General features: G+C 38.7%; 1 protein-coding gene across 1 annotated transcript in view; it reads left to right on the forward strand.

The window, feature by feature from the left end:
- nhej1 (nonhomologous end-joining factor 1) overlaps nt 1-19,899 on the forward strand; it is a 61,608-nt gene that overhangs the window by 9,235 nt on the left and 32,474 nt on the right. Inside the window, exons 3-5 of the mRNA XM_061923493.2 lie at nt 1,577-1,798; nt 8,913-9,051; nt 9,175-9,233. Coding sequence (XP_061779477.1) covers nt 1,577-1,798; nt 8,913-9,051; nt 9,175-9,233 — 420 coding nt within the window. The remainder of the gene's footprint in view (nt 1-1,576; nt 1,799-8,912; nt 9,052-9,174; nt 9,234-19,899) is intronic.

Here is a 19,899-nt window from a genome sequence, read left to right on the forward strand (position 1 = left end):
AAGAATGTAAGAGGTGTCCAATTCTCAGTGTGTCGCCCGGACGAGCCCCCAAATTGTTGCGTTTTGGACCAGTTGTTCCTCCCAGGGAATTCAAGTCACAAGTCGCTCCCAAGCTCTTTACGACACTTAAAGATGAGTTGAAAAACCACCAGAGACAGAATAGGTATTTTGTAATATATTGGCAAAGCTTTGCAAATATACTTTCACAGAAACAGCATAGAACATTCGGATCGCCCCGCTAAAATGGTCTGTCTCCCCAACCCCAAAACCCCCTCTTTTCTTCCCTCTCCCTAGTCATAATACATTCCAAAGAACTCAAGGTTAACACACACAGTTTACTTGCAGACAAAGCAGCAAGAGAAGAAATGGAAAACACGAGCTGTTTTCAAATATGACTATGAAATAAAAGAAGTACAACTTAAATTCGGATATATGTAAATATCTTCCTCCGACAATCAACAATGTAGGAATAATGATTATACCAACAATGGTAATAGACAACATAGTAATAATGGTAATAGACAACATAGTAATAATGGTAATAGACAACATAGCAATAATGGTAATAGACAACATAGCAATAATGGTAATAGACAACATAGCAATAATGGTAATAGACAACATAGCAATAATGATAATAGACAACATAGCAACAATGATAATAGACAACATAGCAACAATGGTAATAGACAACATAGCAATAATGGTAATAGACAACATAGCAATAATGGTAATAGACAACATGGCAATAATGGTAATAGACAACATAGCAATAATGGTAATAGACAACATAGCAATAATGGTAATAGACAACATAGCAATAATGATAATAGACAACATAGCAACAATGGTAATAGACAACATAGCAATAATGGTAATAGACAACATAGCAATAATGGTAATAGACAACATAGCAATAATGGTAATAGACAACATAGCAATAATGGTAATAGACAACATAGCAATAATGGTAATAGTCAACATAGCAATAATGGTAAGGAAACATTGAGCACATGTTAACACTTTGAGACAGAGTACAGCAGCAGGTCAAATTAAAGACCCTCATCTCTATATTTGAACCAGACCCCATGTTTGTATAATAGTTTAAATGGATGAATAGTTTGGCATTGCTTGTGTTGTAAGTCCAGTTTGTTCCATAGTTTTACTCCGCATACAGACACACAAAACCGTTTACGAGTGGTTTGAGCTCTCGGCAATAAGAAATATCCAAAGCCTCTCAAGTTACGAGCCTGCACTCGTCTTATAGAAAAACGTTGTAGATTAGGCGGCAATAATTTGTTAAATGCTTTATATAAGATTATTAATGTATTATTTTTATGCATTAAAAGCAGCCATCCTACAAGAGAGGGCTTTGTTTAGCCTGCATGTACTCCATGGCCTAATTGTACTCTCTTAGTCAAACTAGTTGCACAATTTAGTATGGCACAGCCCTAGTGTGAATATTATGTTATTTTATATTGGATTATTGCTTTTATAAATCAAGGTATAATTTTGTTTCCAATGAAGTTTTTGCAAAGTTGCTGTTTGTCGTTTCACAAATGACTTATTCTTCCAGGAGCTGAACAAGCGTCTGCAAGCCCCGGTCAAAGCATTCTTCGCTCACCTGTGCGAGGTGATTCAACCCTGCCTGTCAGGCAGCGGGCAGCCACATGAAGGCCACGCCCACGTCTCTTTGACGCGACTCGACAGCGCCGACATGGTCCTGAGGCTGAAGAGCAAACTCGCCGGGCTGCCCTTCTACTGGGAGTTTCGCTGCACCCCCGCCCCCATTGCTGTGGTACTATCTGCATTTTATTTTGAAAGTCTTAAAAATGTGAAAGAATGAGAGCTATAGTGTTGAACATTATTAAGTTACAAAAGTAATGTACCGTATTTTCCGCACTATAAGGCGCACCGGATTATTAGCCGCACCTTCAATGAATGGCATATTTCATAACTTTGTCCACCAATAAGCCGCCCCGGACTATAAGCCGCGCCTACGCTGCGCTAAAGGGAATGTCAAAAAAACAGTCAGATAGGTCAGTCAAACTTTAATAATATATTAAAAACCAGCGTTCTAACAACTCTGTTCACTCCCAAAATGTACGCAAATGTGCAATCACAAACATAGTAAAATTCAAAATAGTGCAGAGCAATAGCAACATAATGTTGCTCGAACGTTAATGTCACAACACACAAAATAAACATAGCGCTCACTTTCTGAAGTTATTCTTCATTCGTAAATCCTTCGTCTTCGGTGTCCGAAGTGAAAAGTTGGGCAAATTTACGATCCACTGGCAGATGTTGGCGTCGTCTGGCGCTGCCTCCTCGTCTTAGTGAAGGTGTGTTCGCCTTCTGTCATCCATTGTTCCCACGCAGTTAGCAGTCTAGCTTCGAATGCCCTGTTGACACCAATATCTAGCGGCTGGAGGTCTTTTGTCAATCCACCCGGAATGACGGCGAGTATTGAATTAAGCGCGTAAGCGTGTCTCTCAATGTGCTGTTATGAGCTAGCAAATATAACAACTACACTACCCAGCATGCAACGATAGTTACGAGCATGCGCGGTAGCCCTGAGAAGCGTTGTATGCTGGCAGTTAGAATGTGGTTATGAGCACGCTGTGAGTAAACGTTGAGAACTCAGTTAACACGCCTCGTCTGCATTATTTATAATTAGACAGACAACACACTTAATAGGAGCCATTTTGGGGTCTTTACATAAACACACAAATGGAAATGAAACGTCACATATCCCAGCATGCACCGCACGCTTCTTCTACGGGGAAAAAAGATGGCGGCTGTTTACCGTAGTTGCGAGACCTAAACTTTATGAAAATGAATCTTAATATTTATCCATATATAAAGCGCACCGGGTTATAAGGCGCACTGTCAGCTTTTGAGAAAATTTGTGGTTTTTAGGTGCGCCTTATAGTGCGGAAAATACGGTAATTACAATAACTACTAGAGATGCGCGGTTTGCGGACACAACCGCGGAGTCCGCGGATTATCCGCGGATCGGGCGGTTGAAATAAAAAAAAATTAGATTTTAAATAGATTCAGGCGGGTGGCAGTTAAACCAATTGGGAAATATATATACATAGTTAAATGTTGTTACCCACATACGAAAAACGAGCAGGCACCTGCAGCATATGCCACAACAGAAGAAGAAAAAAAAAAAGAGATGGACACTTTTACGGAGCGGAGAAGGGACGCCTCGCCGGGGTCCGGGACCGAGGCCCCTTCCCCCGAGAGGGCCCCACCGGGAGCCGTAGCTGAGGTGATCCGCGAGAAGGGCCCGACGCACGTCCAGGGTCACCACCGCGCCCACCGCACCGACACCCCGCCTCGTCCGCCTTCGCCGCGTCCGGCGTCACGCGCAGCAGGTAAGCAGCTTGCCTGCCCGCCACCCCCGTGGCCGGGGGCTCGTAACAGGGGTCACTCCGCGCGCTCCGCCCGCGCAGCTTACCTGCCTGCCACCCCTGTTGCCGGGGGCGCGTAACAGGGGTCACTCCGCGCGCAGTGCGCTCACGAAAGGGGTGGGGCTCACCCTGGTTGATATAGACAGCAGGACGGTGGCCATGGAAGTCGGAACCCGCTAAGGAGTGTGTAACAACCCACCTGCCGAATCAACTAGCCCTGAAAATGGATGGCGCTGGAGCGTCGGGCCCATACCCGGCCGTCGCCGGCAGCGAGAGCCGCGAGGGCTAGGCCGCGACGAGTAGGATGGCCGCCGCGGTGCGCGCTGAAGCCTCGGGCGCGAGCCCGGGTGGAGCCGCCGCGGGTGCGAGGGACATCGCACCTCCACGCGCTCAGCGCGGCTCCCATATGATTGCGCACTGGTGTGCGTCTGGGCCGTGACAGCGTGGCACGCATTGAATGTCTGTGCTACATTGGATCAGTCTCCTTTCTTTAACAGGCAAAAGCTTTATAACCTCACTAATGCCTTGCATCGTCTATATTAGATATATAACAACGGGCGGGTGCGGTGTTGATTAAATGTTAGATCGGGTGGATGGCGGATGGTTGACGACTTTCTGATGCGGTTGCGGATGAAATAATTGCCTATCCGCGCATCTCTAATAACTACCCATTTTAGTAATATTACTTGTAACAATCGCATTGACACTGCTTTTTTTTTTTTAATATAATTTTGTGCACAAATGATTGCAGTGAGTTAGCTTCTGTTTAAGTCCCTCGTCCTTTCAGACATCATTGGTGAAAATATACAGTACAGGCCAAAAGTTTGTTCTCATTCTTTATTTTCATGACTATTTACATTGTAGATTCCATCCATCCATCCGTCTTCTTCCGCTTATCCGAGGTCGGGTCGCGGGGGCAGCAGCCTAAGCAGGGAAGCCCAGACTTCCCTCTCCCCAGCCACTTCGTCCAGCTCTTCGTCCAGCCGGGAGACATAGTCTTCCCAACGTGTCCTGGGTCTTCCCCGTGGCCTCCTACCGGTCGGACATGCCCGAAACACCTCCCTAGGGAGGCGTTCGGGTGGCATCCTGACCAGATGCCCGAACCACCTCATCTGGCTCCTCTCCATGTGGAGCCAGATGAGGTGGACATTGTAGATTGTCACATCAAAACTATGAATGAACACATGTGGAGTTATGTACTTCACAAAAAAAGGTGAAATAACTGAAAACATATTCTAGTTTCTTCAAAATAGCCATCCTTTGCTCTGATTACTGCTTTGCACACTCTTGGCATTCTCTCCATGAGCTTCAAGAGGTAGTCACCTGAAATGGTTTCCACTTCACAGGTGTCATAGTTTTGATGCCTTCAGTGACAATGTAAATAGTCATGAAAATAAAGAAAACACATGAAAGCAGCACCACTTATTGGTTGTGATGTCAGTCAGCATGTTAATAAGCATGTAGTAAATAAATATAAAGTAAAAAAAAAAGTACCACTAATAGTCACACACACACACACTAGGTGTGGTGAAATTACCCTCTGCATTTGACCCATCCCCTTGTTCACCCCCTGGGAGGTGAGGGGAGCAGTGAGCAGCAGTGGTGGTCGTGCTTGGGAATCATTTTTGTTGATTTAACCCCCAATTCCAACACTTAATGCTGAGTGCCAAGCAGGGAGGTAATGGCTCCCATTTTTATAGTCTTTGGTATGACTCGGCCGGGGTTTGAACTCACAACCTACCCATCTCAGGGCGGACACTCTCACCACAAGGCCACTGAGCAGGTTATGGTATAGGTCAGGGGTCGGCAACCCAAAATGTTGAAAGAGCCATATTGGACCAAAAATACAAAAACAAATCTGTCTGGAGCCACAAAAAATTAATAAATAAATATTACATACAGATAGTGTGTCATGAGACATAAATTGAATTAAGAGGACTTAAAGGAAACTAAATGACCTCAAATATAGCTACAAATGAGGCATAATGATGCAATATGTACATATAGCTAGTCTAAATAGCATGTTAGCATCGATTAGCTTGCAGTCATGCAGTGACCAAATATGTCTGATTAGCACTCCACACAAGTCAATAACATCAACAAAACTCACCTTTGTGCGTTCACGCACAACGTTAAAAGTGTGGTGGACAAAATGAGAAAGAAAAAGAAGTGGCATAAAACACATCCTAGAAAGTCGTAGAAAGTTATACATGTAAACAAACTAAGGTGAGTTCAAGGACCGCCAAAATTAGTAGGACAAAACGGCGCTCCCCAAATACTCGAATCAGTGAAGCATGTTTAATATAAACAGTGTGCTTTATAACAATTAGGGAGGTTTGTGTCATGTTTGTCCTCCTACAGAAACCATATTAACACAAAAAATATATTTTTTTGCCCTCATCTTTTTCCATTTTTCATACATTTATGAAAAAGCTCCAGAGAGCCACCAGGGCGGCGCTAAAGAGCCGCATGCGGCTCGAGGGCCGCGGGTTGCCGACCCCCGGTATAGGTAAATATAGTGTAATCCACAGTTTAGCTTTTGCAACAAATTTGCAGATTCTTGTTCAAAAACGTTTTTTTTTCTACTTATGCACCCTTTTGGATTTACTGTATCAAGTTTTATATGTTTGATGTTTTTTTTATTTGTATTGATGGTTTATTTCGCCAAATGTTGAATTGACAGAACCAACATTATTTGGCCATAACTAACCTTATGGCCAAATGGGAGTTTGCCCAACCAGTCTACATGTAACGACTGGGTCGCATAGTGATGCGGATGTGGTTCTCCCAAGGATGCAGACGGCTTCGGACACAGCTTGCAGGTAGAAAAATGATTTATTTTAAATATAAATCATACGGTGAATAACAAAAAGACATGCACGTAGCACAAAAGGCAAAACAAAAGGACTAGCGTGGGAGCTAGCAGGAAAAAATAGCATAGCATGAAATCTAAGTAGTCGTTATTAGTTGTATGGGAACAAACTAGGAAGCCAGACCGAGTGAGGCCAGGGCAAAGACTAAATAGCCCTCTGATTAGCGCCCGGGCAACAGGTGCGCGTCCCGAACACTAACCAGAGGCAGGTGAATGTAATCAGTTGACATGGCAACTGAACACAAACAAAATCAAGGTGCTGAAAACATGTGACTCAAACATAAACAAACTATGATCCGGGCAGCGGATCGTAACACTACATGTGCTTTGTGGACTTGGAGAAGGCATTCGGTGGGGAGTGCTCAGAGAGTATTAGGTATCGGACTGTCTGATTGTTGCGGTCCGCTCCCTGTATGATCAGTGTCAGAACTTGGTCCGCATTGCCGGCAGTAAGTCGGACACGTTTCCAGTGAGGGTTGGACTCCGCCAAGGCTGCCCTTTGTCACCCATTCTGTTCATAACTTTTATGGACAGAATTTCTAGACACAGTCAAGGCGTTGAGGGGATCCAGTTTGGTGGCTGCAGGATTAGGTCTCTGCTTTTTGCAGATGATGTGGTCCTGATGGCTTCCTCTGGCCAGGATCTTCAGCTCTCACTGGATCGGTTCGCAGCCGAGTGTGAAGCGACTGGGATGGGAATCAGCACCTCCAAGTCCGAGTCCATGGTTCTCGCCCGGAAAAGGGTGGAGTGCCATCTCCGGATTGGGGAGGAGATCTTGCCCCAAGTGGAGGAGTTCAAGTACCTTGGAGTCTTGTTCACGAGTGAGGGAAGAGTGGATGGTGAGATCGGTGCGGCGTCTTCAGTAATGCGGACGCTGTATGGATCCGTTGTGGTGAAGAAGGAGCTGAGCCGGAAGGCAAAGCTCTCAATTTACCGGTCAATCTACGTTCCCATCCTCACCTATGGTCATGAGCTTTGGGTTATGACCGAAAGGACAAGATCACGGGTACAAGCGGCCCAAATGAGTTCCCTCCGCCGGGTGGCGGGGCTCTTCCTTAGAGATAGGGTGAGAAGCTCTGTCATCCGGGGGGAGCTCAAAGTAAAGCCGCTGCTCCTCCACATGGAGAGGAGCCAGATGAGGTGGTTTGGGCATCTGGTCACCTTCCTGGGGAGGTGTTTAGGGCACATCCGACCGGTAGGAGGCCACGGGGAAGACCCAGGACACGTTGGGAAGACTATCTCTCCCGGCTGGCCTGGGAACGCCTCGGGATCCCCCGGGAGGAGCTGTACCAAGTGGCTGGGGAGAGGGAAGTCTGGGCTTCCCTGCTTAGGCTACTGCCCCCGCGACCCCACCTCGGATAAGCGGAAGAAAATGGATGGAACTAACATTATTTGCCCTAATTTTTAGTGACCTGAACATAAGATGGACTGTACATACATTTTTTTTTGTTTTTGTTTTGAAAATGTAATTTTGTTTATAGATTATATGCAATCTGTTGTGTTCCAAAAATGTTCTGTTTTTTTTTTTGTTTTGTTTTGGGGTTTTTTCTCAGTGTACATGAATGAAGGTGTGTGTTGCTGGACCCGACTTGGACATTATCTGGACTGTACCTGGTTTAAAAAAAAAAAAAAACCTTTAAATGAAGCTAATTTCATTTACAGCCAGGTCTGGTGAAGATAGGGTCCTTTCTTTCCTTTTTTTTTATTATTATTTTTTTTTTATAGATAAGATAAATAAATATTTTCTTGGATAAAAAGGAAAGTAAAACAATATAAAAATAATTACATAAGGGAGAAAAAAGACAAAAAAAAGTAATTAAATGAAAATGTTAGTGGACCAGCAGCACAAACAATCAAGTGTGCTTCAGGGACTGTGTTGTGTCCCTTGCAGAAGTGTTGTCCATGTTGTGGAAACCAGAGTATTGATGGCAGAAAGAAACAACCCCTTTAATAACTGGGATTTATATAGCGCTTTTCTAAGTACCCAAAGTCGCTTTACATGTAGAACCCATTAAACATTCACACCTGGTGGTGGTAAGCTACTTTCATAGCCACAGCTGCCCTGGGGTAGACTGACGGAAGCGTGGCTGCAATTTGCGCCAACGGCCCCTCCGACCACCACCTATCATTCATCATTCAATTCACCGGTGTGAGTGGCACCGGGGGCAAAGGGTGAAGTGTCCCGCCCAAGGACACAACGGCAGCGATTTTTGGATGGTAAGAGGCGGGGAGCGAACCTGCAACCTTCAAGTTTCTGGCACGGTTGCTCTACCCACTACGCCACACACCCTTTTGTGTGAGTGGGTGTGTATGAGTGTGAATGGGGGAGGGAGGGTTTTTTTGGGGGGTTGATGCACTAGTTGAAAGTGTATCGTGTGTTCTTTTCTATGTTGATTTAATAAAAAAAAAAAAAAAAAAACATTTGCATATAAAACATCTTCTGAAATAAAAGTCAGTCTTTTTTTTTTTTTTGCAACTGATTTTTTTTAAATTTTGAAAGCTAACCCAACTAGAGTGTAAAAGTGCAACATTTCATTGAAAAGTTAGTTGTGAAGTGTCACTTTGACACTGCTGCAGTGTGATTTTTAGAAACATGCCAGACACATATGATTCTCTGAAAGGTGTGTCTTCACCTGGTGCGCCCCCTGCTGTCCATGAGCCATGTGCTGCACCAGCAAGTGGAGCAGTTGGAAGGTTTACTGGTCAGGAAGGATGCTGAGATCCAGGATTACAAGGAGAACGGAGCCACTCTCAGCAGAGGTATACCAATACCATACCTAATCATGTGCTTTAATATCAATTTGGAATAACCTTTGCTCTCTTTTGTGTGAACATTCTGTGATTGTGTGTGACACAACACCAATTGTTTCTTCTCCTGCGCAGCCCGCTTGCAGACCGACCATTTTGAGCCACAAACCTACAGAGGCCGCTTCTTGGCAAAGGTGAGAGGTCACACACACACACACACACACACACACACACACACACACACACACACACACACACACACACACACACACACACACACACACACACAAATGTGACAATACTGTTGTGTTCTGTCCTTCCTGTCCACAAGGCTTATGCTACAACCCTCTGGTGTCTCTTTGCCTCCACTCTTTAGCAGCTAGCTGGTGTGTTGACTGTACCCAGTTGTGGAATTTCTCATCTATGCCTTTGTTGACCCCTGACTCTTGTGTGCGTACGTGTGTGTGTGTGTGTGTATGAGACTTGGCTTTTCATATCTACCTGAGGAATGTCCAAGGTGTGTCTGCCTTGATGTTTCAATTTTAATGACACTCAAAAGTCTATTTTACGAGCTCAGTTGCATTATGTGGTGTTTGGACAAATGGCAAACCGTGGTCTTGCATTATTATCAGGCACTTAGGTGGTGGACTCTTCTAGAGTAACGATATAGTCCAGTGTTTCTAGTGCATACTTGCCCGAAAACCTCCCGGGACAAATATTCTCCCGAAAATCTCCCGATTTTCAGCCGGAGCTGGAGGCCACGCCCCCTCCAGCTCCATGCGGACCTGAGTGAGGACAGCCTTATGACAGGAGGACAACAGGGTGACAAGAACTAAATCATCCAGACTAGAGATAAATTATATTATTATGTTTATCTTACCTGAAAATAAATATATTTATTAATTTAAAAAAAAAAACTAAATCGATTTTTACTGTATTTTGCTAAAAACATCACAATTAATTGTGTTTTTATTTGTATTTTTTCTGACTCCTTATTACATCCAGCCATAGAATTATACATTAAAATAAACATATATGAAATAATTAATTTTAAATGATCATAATAATTAATTTAAAATGACCATATTTAATTATTAAAATAATTGCTTGTTTATCAACAACTTTAGCATTTTATTCATTACATTTTGAAGCTCTCAGAAGCCAAGTTATGTTATATCCTTAAGATTTATTCATGCAAGTTTGAAGTATCAATTATCTAAACACAGTTTTGTTTGCATATTTTCAGGATGTAGAGATATATATATATATATATATATATATATATATATATATATATATATATATATATATATATATATATATATATGTATATATATATATATATATATATATATATATATGTATATATATATATATATATATATATATGTATATGTATGAAATATATATACATATATATACGTATATATATGTATATATATTTCATACATATATATATATATATATGTATATGTATGAAATATATATACATATATATATATATATATATATATATATGTATATATATGCATATATATTTCATACATATATATATATATATATATATATATATATATATATGTATATATATTTCATACATATATATATATATATATATATATATATATATATATATATATATGAAATACTTGACTTGGTGAATTCTAGCTGTCAATATACACCTCCCCTCTTAACCACGCCCCCGCCCACAACCACGCCCCAGTCCCACCGCCGACCACGCACCCCACCCCCACCTCCTGAAATCGGAGGTCTCAAGGTTGGCAAGTATGTTCTAGTGTGCCGTGAGATACAGTCTGGTGTGCCGTGGGAGATTGTCTAATTTCACCTATTTGGGTTAAAAATATATTTTGCAACCAGTAATTATAGTCTCCAAATGATGTGTTGTTGTTGAGTGTCGGTGCTGTCTAGAGCTCGGCAGACTAACCGTGTAATACTCTTCCATATCAGTAGGTGGCAGCCGGTGGCTAATTGCTTTGTAGATGTCGGAAACAGCGGGAGGCAGGGTGCAGGTAAAAAGGTATCTAATGCTTAAACCAAAAATAAACAAAAGATGAGTGCCGCTATAAAAAAGGCATTGAAGCTTAGGGAAGGCTATGCAGAACGAAACTAAAACTGAACTGGCTACAAGGTAAACAAAAACAGAATGCTGGACAACAGCAAATACTTACTTTGGAGCAAAGACGGCGTCCGCTAGTGATGGGTTGATGAGGCGTCATGAAGCGTTTCGACACATTGCAAAACTGTATTGATACTGTGTCGATACTGTGTCACTAAATACTGACATCTGCTGGACATTAAAAATCCCTACAGGCAACCTATGGACCGACTCAACTGACACTGATTTGATGCCCTAGTACAGGGGTCACCAACCTTTTTGAAACCAAAAACTACTTCTTGGGTACTGATTAATGCGAAGGGCTACCAGTTTGATACACACTTAAATAAATAAATATATTGTCATTTGTAAGTTACACGTAAGTGTGATTTAAACAAGAATAGCTAAATAAATACATTTATATATATAAAAAAATGGGTATTTCTGTCTGTCATTCCGTCGTACATTTTTTTTTCCTTTTACGGAAGGTTTTTTGTAGAGAATAAATGATGAAAAAAACACTTAATTGAACGGTTTAAAAGAGGAGAAAATACGAAAAAATTTAAAATAAAATTTTGAAACTTAGTTTATCTTCAATTTTGACTCTTTATAATTCAAAATTCAACCGACAAAAAGAAGAGAAAAACTAGCTAATTTGAATCTTTTTGAAAAAATTTAAAAAAGAATTTATGGAACATCATTAGTAATTTTTCCTGATTAAGATCAATTTTAGAATTTTGATGACATGTTTTAAATTGGTTAAAATCCAATCTGCACTTTGTTAGAATATTTAACAAATTGGACCAAGCTATATTTCTAACAAAGACAAATCAGTATTTCTTCTAGATTTTCCAGAACAAAAATTTTAAAAGAAATTCAAAATACTTTGAAATAAGATTTAAATTTGATTCTACAGATTTTCTAGATTTGCCAGAATAATGTTTTTGAATTTTAATCATAGTAAGTTTGAAGAAATATTTCGCAAATATTCTTCGTCGAAAAACCAGAAGCTAAAATATTTATTATTTTTTACAATAAAAAAAATAAAAAATTACTTGAACATTGATTTAAATTGTCAGGAAAGAAGAGGAAGAAATTTAAAAGGTAAAAAGGTATATTTGTTTAAAAATCCTAAAATCATTTTTAAGGTTGTATTTTTTCTCTAAAATTGTATTTCTAAAAGTAATAAGAAGCAAAGTAAAAAAAATAAATGAATTTATTTAAACAAGTGAAGACCCATCCATCCGTCCATTTTCTACCGCTTATTCCAAGTGAAGACCAAGTCTTTAAAATATTTTCTTGGATTTTCAAATTCTATTTGAGTTTTGTCTCTTTTAGAATTAAAAATGTCGAGCAAAGCGAGACCAGCTTGCTAGTAAATAAATACAATTTAAAAAATAGAGGCAGCTCACTGGTAAGTGCTGCTCTTTGAGCTATTTTTAGAACAGGCCAGCGGGCGACTGATCTGGTCCTTACGGGCTACCTGGTGACCGCGGGCACCGCGTTGGTGACCCCTGCCCTAGTATATACAATAATATAAACCAAGTCATTGTATTTCATTTAGGATTATTTCATATCTTCATTTAAATAAAAATATATTTGTATCTTTTTTAAATACAGTCAATAAATAATGTGAACATGTATCATAACATGGAAATCTAAGAGAACGTATTGTGGATGATTGTGGACTGGGAATTTTTTTAATTTTATTTTTTTACACATTTTTATTAAAAAAAAAAAAAAAAAGTTTTTCCGACGTATTACATTTTAGACTATTTCTCTTCTTAGTTATTATTTCTCCGGCTGTAGAAAAGAGCCGCTCACAGGGCACAGAGGAGGCGACACAGTTGGCGTATCGGTCACGTGACCAAAACAGCTCATGATCGGTCACGTGACTTTCTAAAAGCGGTACGCGCACCGACACAGGGTTTCGCTCTATGAGCTCGACGCATGCGCCGATGCATCGGTGTTGCCGGACCCATCACTAGCGTCCACAATGTACATCCGAACATGACATGACAATCAACAATGTCCACACAAAGAAGGATAAAAACAACTGAAATATTCTTGATTGCTAAAACTACCGTATTTTCCGCACTATAAGGCGCACCGGATTATTAGCCGCACCTTCAATGAATTACATATTTCATAACTTTGTCCACCAATAAGCCGCCCCGGACTATAAGCCGCGCCTACGCTGCGCTAAAGGGAATGTAAAAAAAACAGTCAGATAGGTCAGTCAAACTTTAATAATGTATTAAAAACCAGCGTTCTAACAACTCTGTTCACTCCCAAAATGTACGCAAATGTGCAATCACAAACATAGTAAAATTCAAAATAGTGCAGAGCAATAGCAACATAATGTTGCTCGAACGTTAATGTCACAACACACAAAATAAACATAGCGCTCACTTTCTGAAGTTATTCTTCATTCGTAAATCCTTCGTCTTCGGTGTCCGAAGTGAAAAGTTGGGCAAATTTACGATCCACTGGCAGATGTTGGCGTCGTCTGGCGCTGCCTCCTCGTCTTAGTGAAGGTGTGTTCGCCTTCTGTCATCCATTGTTCCCACGCAGTTAGCAGTCTAGCTTCGAATGCCCTGTTGACACCAATATCTAGCGGCTGGAGGTCTTTTGTCAATCCACCCGGAATGACGGCGAGTATTGAATTAAGCGCGTAAGCGTGTCTCTCAATGTGCTGTTATGAGCTAGCAAATATAACAACTACACTACCCAGCATGCAACGATAGTTACGAGCATGCGCGGTAGCCCTGAGAAGCGTTGTATGCTGGGAGTTAGAATGTGGTTATGAGCACGCTGCGAGTAAACGTTGAGAACTCAGTTAACACGCCTCGTCTGCATTATTTATAATTAGACAGACAACACACTTCATAGGAGCCATTTTGGGGTCTTTACATAAACACACAAATGGAAATGAAACGTCACATATCCCAGCATGCACCGCGCGCTTCTTCTACGGGGAAAAAAGATGGCGGCTGTTTACCGTAGTTGCGAGACCTAAACTTTATGAAAATGAATCTTAATATTTATCCATATATAAAGCGCACCGGGTTATAAGGCGCACTGTCAGCTTTTGAGAAAATTTGTGGTTTTTAGGTGCGCCTTATAGTGCGGAAAATACGGTAAGTAGATTCGGGAAATATCGCTCAAAGGAAGACATGAAACTGCTACAGGAAAATACTAGAAAAAAGAAAAAGCCACCAAAATAGGAACGCAAGACAAGAACTAAAACACTACACACAGGAAAACAGCAAAAAAGTCCAAATAAGTCAGGGTGTGATGTGACAGGTGGTGATAGTACACCTACTTTGAGACAAGAGCTATAGTGATGCATGCTTGGTTATGCTTTAAAGTCATATCCAACAATTGAGACGACAACTTTTTACTGTCAACTGAGTTTCGTTTTTTTAATGATTTCTGCTGGTGGTGTGCCTCGGCTCAAAAAAGGTTGAAAAACACTGGTATAGTCAATCACACTAGGTAGCAAGTCGGCTGCTTTTTGTCCGTCTGGACCGGTCCCAAGACTCGGTGGTGCAGTTGTAGGGTGAAGAAGAAGGCGTGACCATGTGCTGTCATTTCTGGTGGCAAATTCCACTGGGCTGTGACGAGGCCGCCTTCAGGCCGGACTGAAATCAGAGGGTTATTAAAGAGGGAATCACACACCGGATTTAGCTCGGTGTGTGAGTGCATGCAGAGGAAAGTATTTAACGAGTGTGTGCAATGTTGACCGAGGTCAACTCTTTACACGTCCTTGTGCTTTTTTCTTTCTTGTTTTCCCCGGCGAGCGTCAACGCCGCATTTGACTCAAGTGTGAACGAGGCTGCGGTCATTAGTGAATCACCTTTTGACACTTGCCTGACTGTTTGCTGCTGATATGTGTTTACCTGCCTGCACACAAATGACTTCTGTGTGTTGGTGTCCTTCTCCACCACCTTTCCTTCCCCGCGGTGACCATGATGGAACAGCGGAGGAACGGCCTGCGGTCTTCCTCTCAAGCCCCTTCCACTCTGTCGCCACACTTCAACATTGACTTGGTTTGAATTAGCCTGCACCCCCGCTTGTCCACACACACGTTTGGGCTCCCTGAGGGCCTCATTGTGGCCGTACATTGAGCTGTGACGCACATCACTGCTTTTATAGGATAGTTGTGTGTTTTTGCTGCAGACCCTCGGTTGTCCTCTCCGAATCGAAATGTCACCACTGGGGAATGTTCCACACTCACAACAATAGCGAGGAATGAGAAAGACTGATGTTGTTGTGGAAGTTGAATGTTTTTTCTAGTTTGTTGACAAGAGTCCATCCATCCATCCATCTTCTTCCGCTTATCCGAGGTCGGGTCGCGGGGGCAGCAGCCTAAGCAGGGAAGCCCAGACTTCCCTCTCCCCAGCCACTTCGTCCAGCTCCTCCCGGTGGATCCCGAGGCGTTCCCAGGCCAGCCGGGAGACATAGTCTTCCCAACGTGTCCTGGGTCTTCCCCCGTGGCCTCCTACCGGTCGGACGTGCCCTAAACACCTCCCGAGGGAGGCGTTCGGGTGGCATCCTGACCAGATGCCCGAACCACCTCATCTGGCTCCTCTCCATGTGGAGGAGCAGCGGCTTTACTCTGAGTTCCTCCCGGATGACAGAGCTTCTCACCCTATCTCTAAGGGCACAAGTGGCAAAAAAGAGTGATAAAGTTGAGGAATGCTCATCAAACACTTATTTGGAACATCCCACAGGTGAACAGGCTAATTGGGAACAGGTGGGTGCCATGATTGGGTATAAAACAGCTTTTATGAAATGCTCAGTTGTCAGAAACAAGGGCGGGGCGAGGGTCACCACTTTGTCAACAAATGCCTGAGCAAATTGTTGAACAGTTCCAGAACAAGATTTTCTCAACCAGCTATTGCAAGGAATTGAGGGATTTCAACATCTACGCTCCGTAATATCATCAAAAGGTTCAGAGAATCTGGAGAAATCACTGCACGTAAGCGGCAAGGCAGAAAACCAACTTTGAATGAAAGTATTGTGTTACAAAAAGGGGTCAGTTACAATAATAGGTAATGTTGGACATAGAGAACACTCAAACCCTTTATTTATTAGATATTGTCGGAGGCAGATATTTACATATATCCGAATTTTAGTGTTACTTATTTTCTTTCATAGTCATATTTGAAAACAGCTCGTGTTTTCCATTACAATGTCTTTAGTATACTCTAGCAAGTAAACTGTGTGTGTTAACCTTGAGTTCTTTGGAATGTATTATGACTAGGGAGACGTTGTGCTTGTATTATGGCTAGGGAGGGGGAAGAAAAGAGGGGTTTTTGGCGTTGGGAAGACAGACCATTTTTGGCGGGGCAATAGAATGTTCTATGGTTAGACTGGTCTCAAAAAGTATATTTGCAAAGCAACATTCACACCCACATTCACACACTAGGGACCATTTAGTGTTGCCAATCAACCTATCCCCAGGTGCATGTCTTTGGAATTGTTGAATTTCAAGACAAAAAATGATTTTCAAGACAAAAACTGATTTTCAAGACAAAAACTGATTTTCAAGGTAAAAGTTGATTTTCAAGACAAAAAATTATTTTCAAGACAAAACTGATTTTCAAGGTAAAAGTTGATTTTCATGACAAAAAATTATTTTCAAAGTAAAAGTTGATTTTGAAGACAAAAAAATGATTTTCAAGGTAAAAGTTGATTTTCAAGACAAAAAATTATTTTCCAGGTAAAAGTTGATTTTCAAGGAAAAAATGATTTTCATGACAAAAAATATTTTCAAGGTAAAAGTTGATTTTCAAGACAAAAAATGATTTTCAAGGTAAAAGTTGATTTTCAAGACAAAAAATGATTTTCAAGGTAAAAGTTGATTTTCAAGACAAAAAATGATTTTCAAGGTAAAAGTTGATTTTCATGACAAAAAATTATTTTCAAAGTAAAAGTTGATTTTGAAGACAAAAAAATTATTTTCAAGGTAAAAGTTGATTTTCAAGACAAAAAATTATTTTCCAGGTAAAAGTTGATTTTCAAGGAAAAAATGATTTTCATGACAAAAAATATTTTCAAGGTAAAAGTTGATTTTCAAGACAAAAAATGATTTTCAAGGTAAAAGTTGATTTTCAAGACAAAAAATGATTTTCAAGGTAAAAGTTGATTTTCAAGACAAAAAATGATTTTCAAGGTAAAAGTTGATTTTCATGACAAAAAATGATTTTCAAAGTAAAAGTTGATTTTGAAGACAAAAAAATTATTTTCAAGGTAAAAGTTGATTTTCAAGACAAAAAATTATTTTCCAGGTAAAAGTTGATTTTCAAGGAAAAAATGATTTTCATGACAAAAAATATTTTCAAGGTAAAAGTTGATTTTCAAGACAAAAAATGATTTTCAAGGTAAAAGTTGATTTTCAAGACAAAAAATGATTTTCAAGACAAAAAATGATTTTGAAGGTAAAAGTTGATTTTCAAGACAAAAAATTATTTTCAAAGTAAAAGTTGATTTTGAAGACAAAAAAATTATTTTCAAGGTAAAAGTTGATTTTCAAGACAAAAAATTATTTTCCAGGTAAAAGTTGATTTTCAAGGAAAAAAAATTATTTTCATGACAAAAAATATTTTCAAGGTAAAAGTTGATTTTCATGACAAAAAATGATTTTCAAGGTAAAAGTTGATTTTCAAGGTAAAAGTTGATTTTCATGACAAAAAATGATTTTCAAAGTAAAAGTTGATTTTGAAGACAAAAAAATGATTTTCAAGGTAAAAGTTGATTTTCAAGACAAAAAATTATTTTCCAGGTAAAAGTTGATTTTCAAGGAAAAAAAATGATTTTCATGACAAAAAATATTTTCAAGGTAAAAGTTGATTTTCATGACAAAAAATGATTTTCAAAGTAAAAGTTGATTTTGAAGACAAAAAAATGATTTTCAAGGTAAAAGTTGATTTTCAAGACAAAAAATGATTTTCAAGGTAAAAGTTGATTTTCAAGACAAAAAAATTATTTTCAAGGTAAAAGTTGATTTTCAAGGGAAAAAAAAGATTTTCATGACAAAAAATATTTTCAAGGTAAAAGTTGATTTTCATGACAAAAAAAGATTGTCAAGGTAAAAGTTGATTTTCAAGACAAAAAATGATTTTCAAGACAAAAAATTATTTTCAAGGTAAAAGTTGATTTTCATGACAAAAAATTATTTTCAAAGTAAAAGTTGATTTTGAAGACAAAAAAATTATTTTCAAGGTAAAAGTTGATTTTCAAGACAAAAAATTATTTTCCAGGTAAAAGTAGATTTTCAGGGAAAAAATGATTTTCATGACAAAAAATATTTTCAAGGTAAAAGTTGATTTTCATGACAAAAAATGATTTTCAAAGTAAAAGTTGATTTTGAAGACAAAAAAATGATTTTCAAGGTAAAAGTTGATTTTCAAGGTAAAAGTTGATTTTCATGACAAAAAATTATTTTCAAAGTAAAAGTTGATTTTGAAGACAAAAAAATTATTTTCAAGGTAAAAGTTGATTTTCAAGACAAAAAATTATTTTCCAGGTAAAAGTTGATTTTCAAGGAAAAAAAATGATTTTCATGACAAAAAATATTTTCAAGGTAAAAGTTGATTTTCAAGACAAAAAATGATTTTCAAGGTAAAAGTTGATTTTCAAGACAAAAAATGATTTTCAAGACAAAAAATGATTTTGAAGGTAAAAGTTGATTTTCAAGACAAAAAATTATTTTCAAAGTAAAAGTTGATTTTGAAGACAAAAAAATTATTTTCAAGGTAAAAGTTGATTTTCAAGACAAAAAATTATTTTCCAGGTAAAAGTTGATTTTCAAGGAAAAAAAATTATTTTCATGACAAAAAATATTTTCAAGGTAAAAGTTGATTTTCATGACAAAAAATGATTTTCAAGGTAAAAGTTGATTTTCAAGGTAAAAGTTGATTTTCATGACAAAAAATGATTTTCAAAGTAAAAGTTGATTTTGAAGACAAAAAAATGATTTTCAAGGTAAAAGTTGATTTTCAAGACAAAAAATTATTTTCCAGGTAAAAGTTGATTTTCAAGGAAAAAAAATGATTTTCATGACAAAAAATATTTTCAAGGTAAAAGTTGATTTTCATGACAAAAAATGATTTTCAAAGTAAAAGTTGATTTTGAAGACAAAAAAATGATTTTCAAGGTAAAAGTTGATTTTCAAGACAAAAAATGATTTTCAAGGTAAAAGTTGATTTTCAAGACAAAAAAATTATTTTCAAGGTAAAAGTTGATTTTCAAGGGAAAAAAAAGATTTTCATGACAAAAAATATTTTCAAGGTAAAAGTTGATTTTCATGACAAAAAAAGATTGTCAAGGTAAAAGTTGATTTTCAAGACAAAAAATGATTTTCAAGACAAAAAATTATTTTCAAGGTAAAAGTTGATTTTCATGACAAAAAATTATTTTCAAAGTAAAAGTTGATTTTGAAGACAAAAAAATGATTTTCAAGGTAAAAGTTGATTTTCAAGACAAAAAATTATTTTCCAGGTAAAAGTAGATTTTCAGGGAAAAAATGATTTTCATGACAAAAAATATTTTCAAGGTAAAAGTTGATTTTCATGACAAAAAATGATTTTCAAAGTAAAAGTTGATTTTGAAGACAAAAAAATGATTTTCAAGGTAAAAGTTGATTTTCAAGGTAAAAGTTGATTTTCATGACAAAAAATTATTTTCAAAGTAAAAGTTGATTTTGAAGACAAAAAAATTATTTTCAAGGTAAAAGT

Source organism: Nerophis lumbriciformis, linkage group LG28 (genome assembly GCF_033978685.3).
Source record: "Nerophis lumbriciformis linkage group LG28, RoL_Nlum_v2.1, whole genome shotgun sequence".
Lineage (NCBI taxonomy): Eukaryota > Metazoa > Chordata > Actinopteri > Syngnathiformes > Syngnathidae > Nerophis > Nerophis lumbriciformis.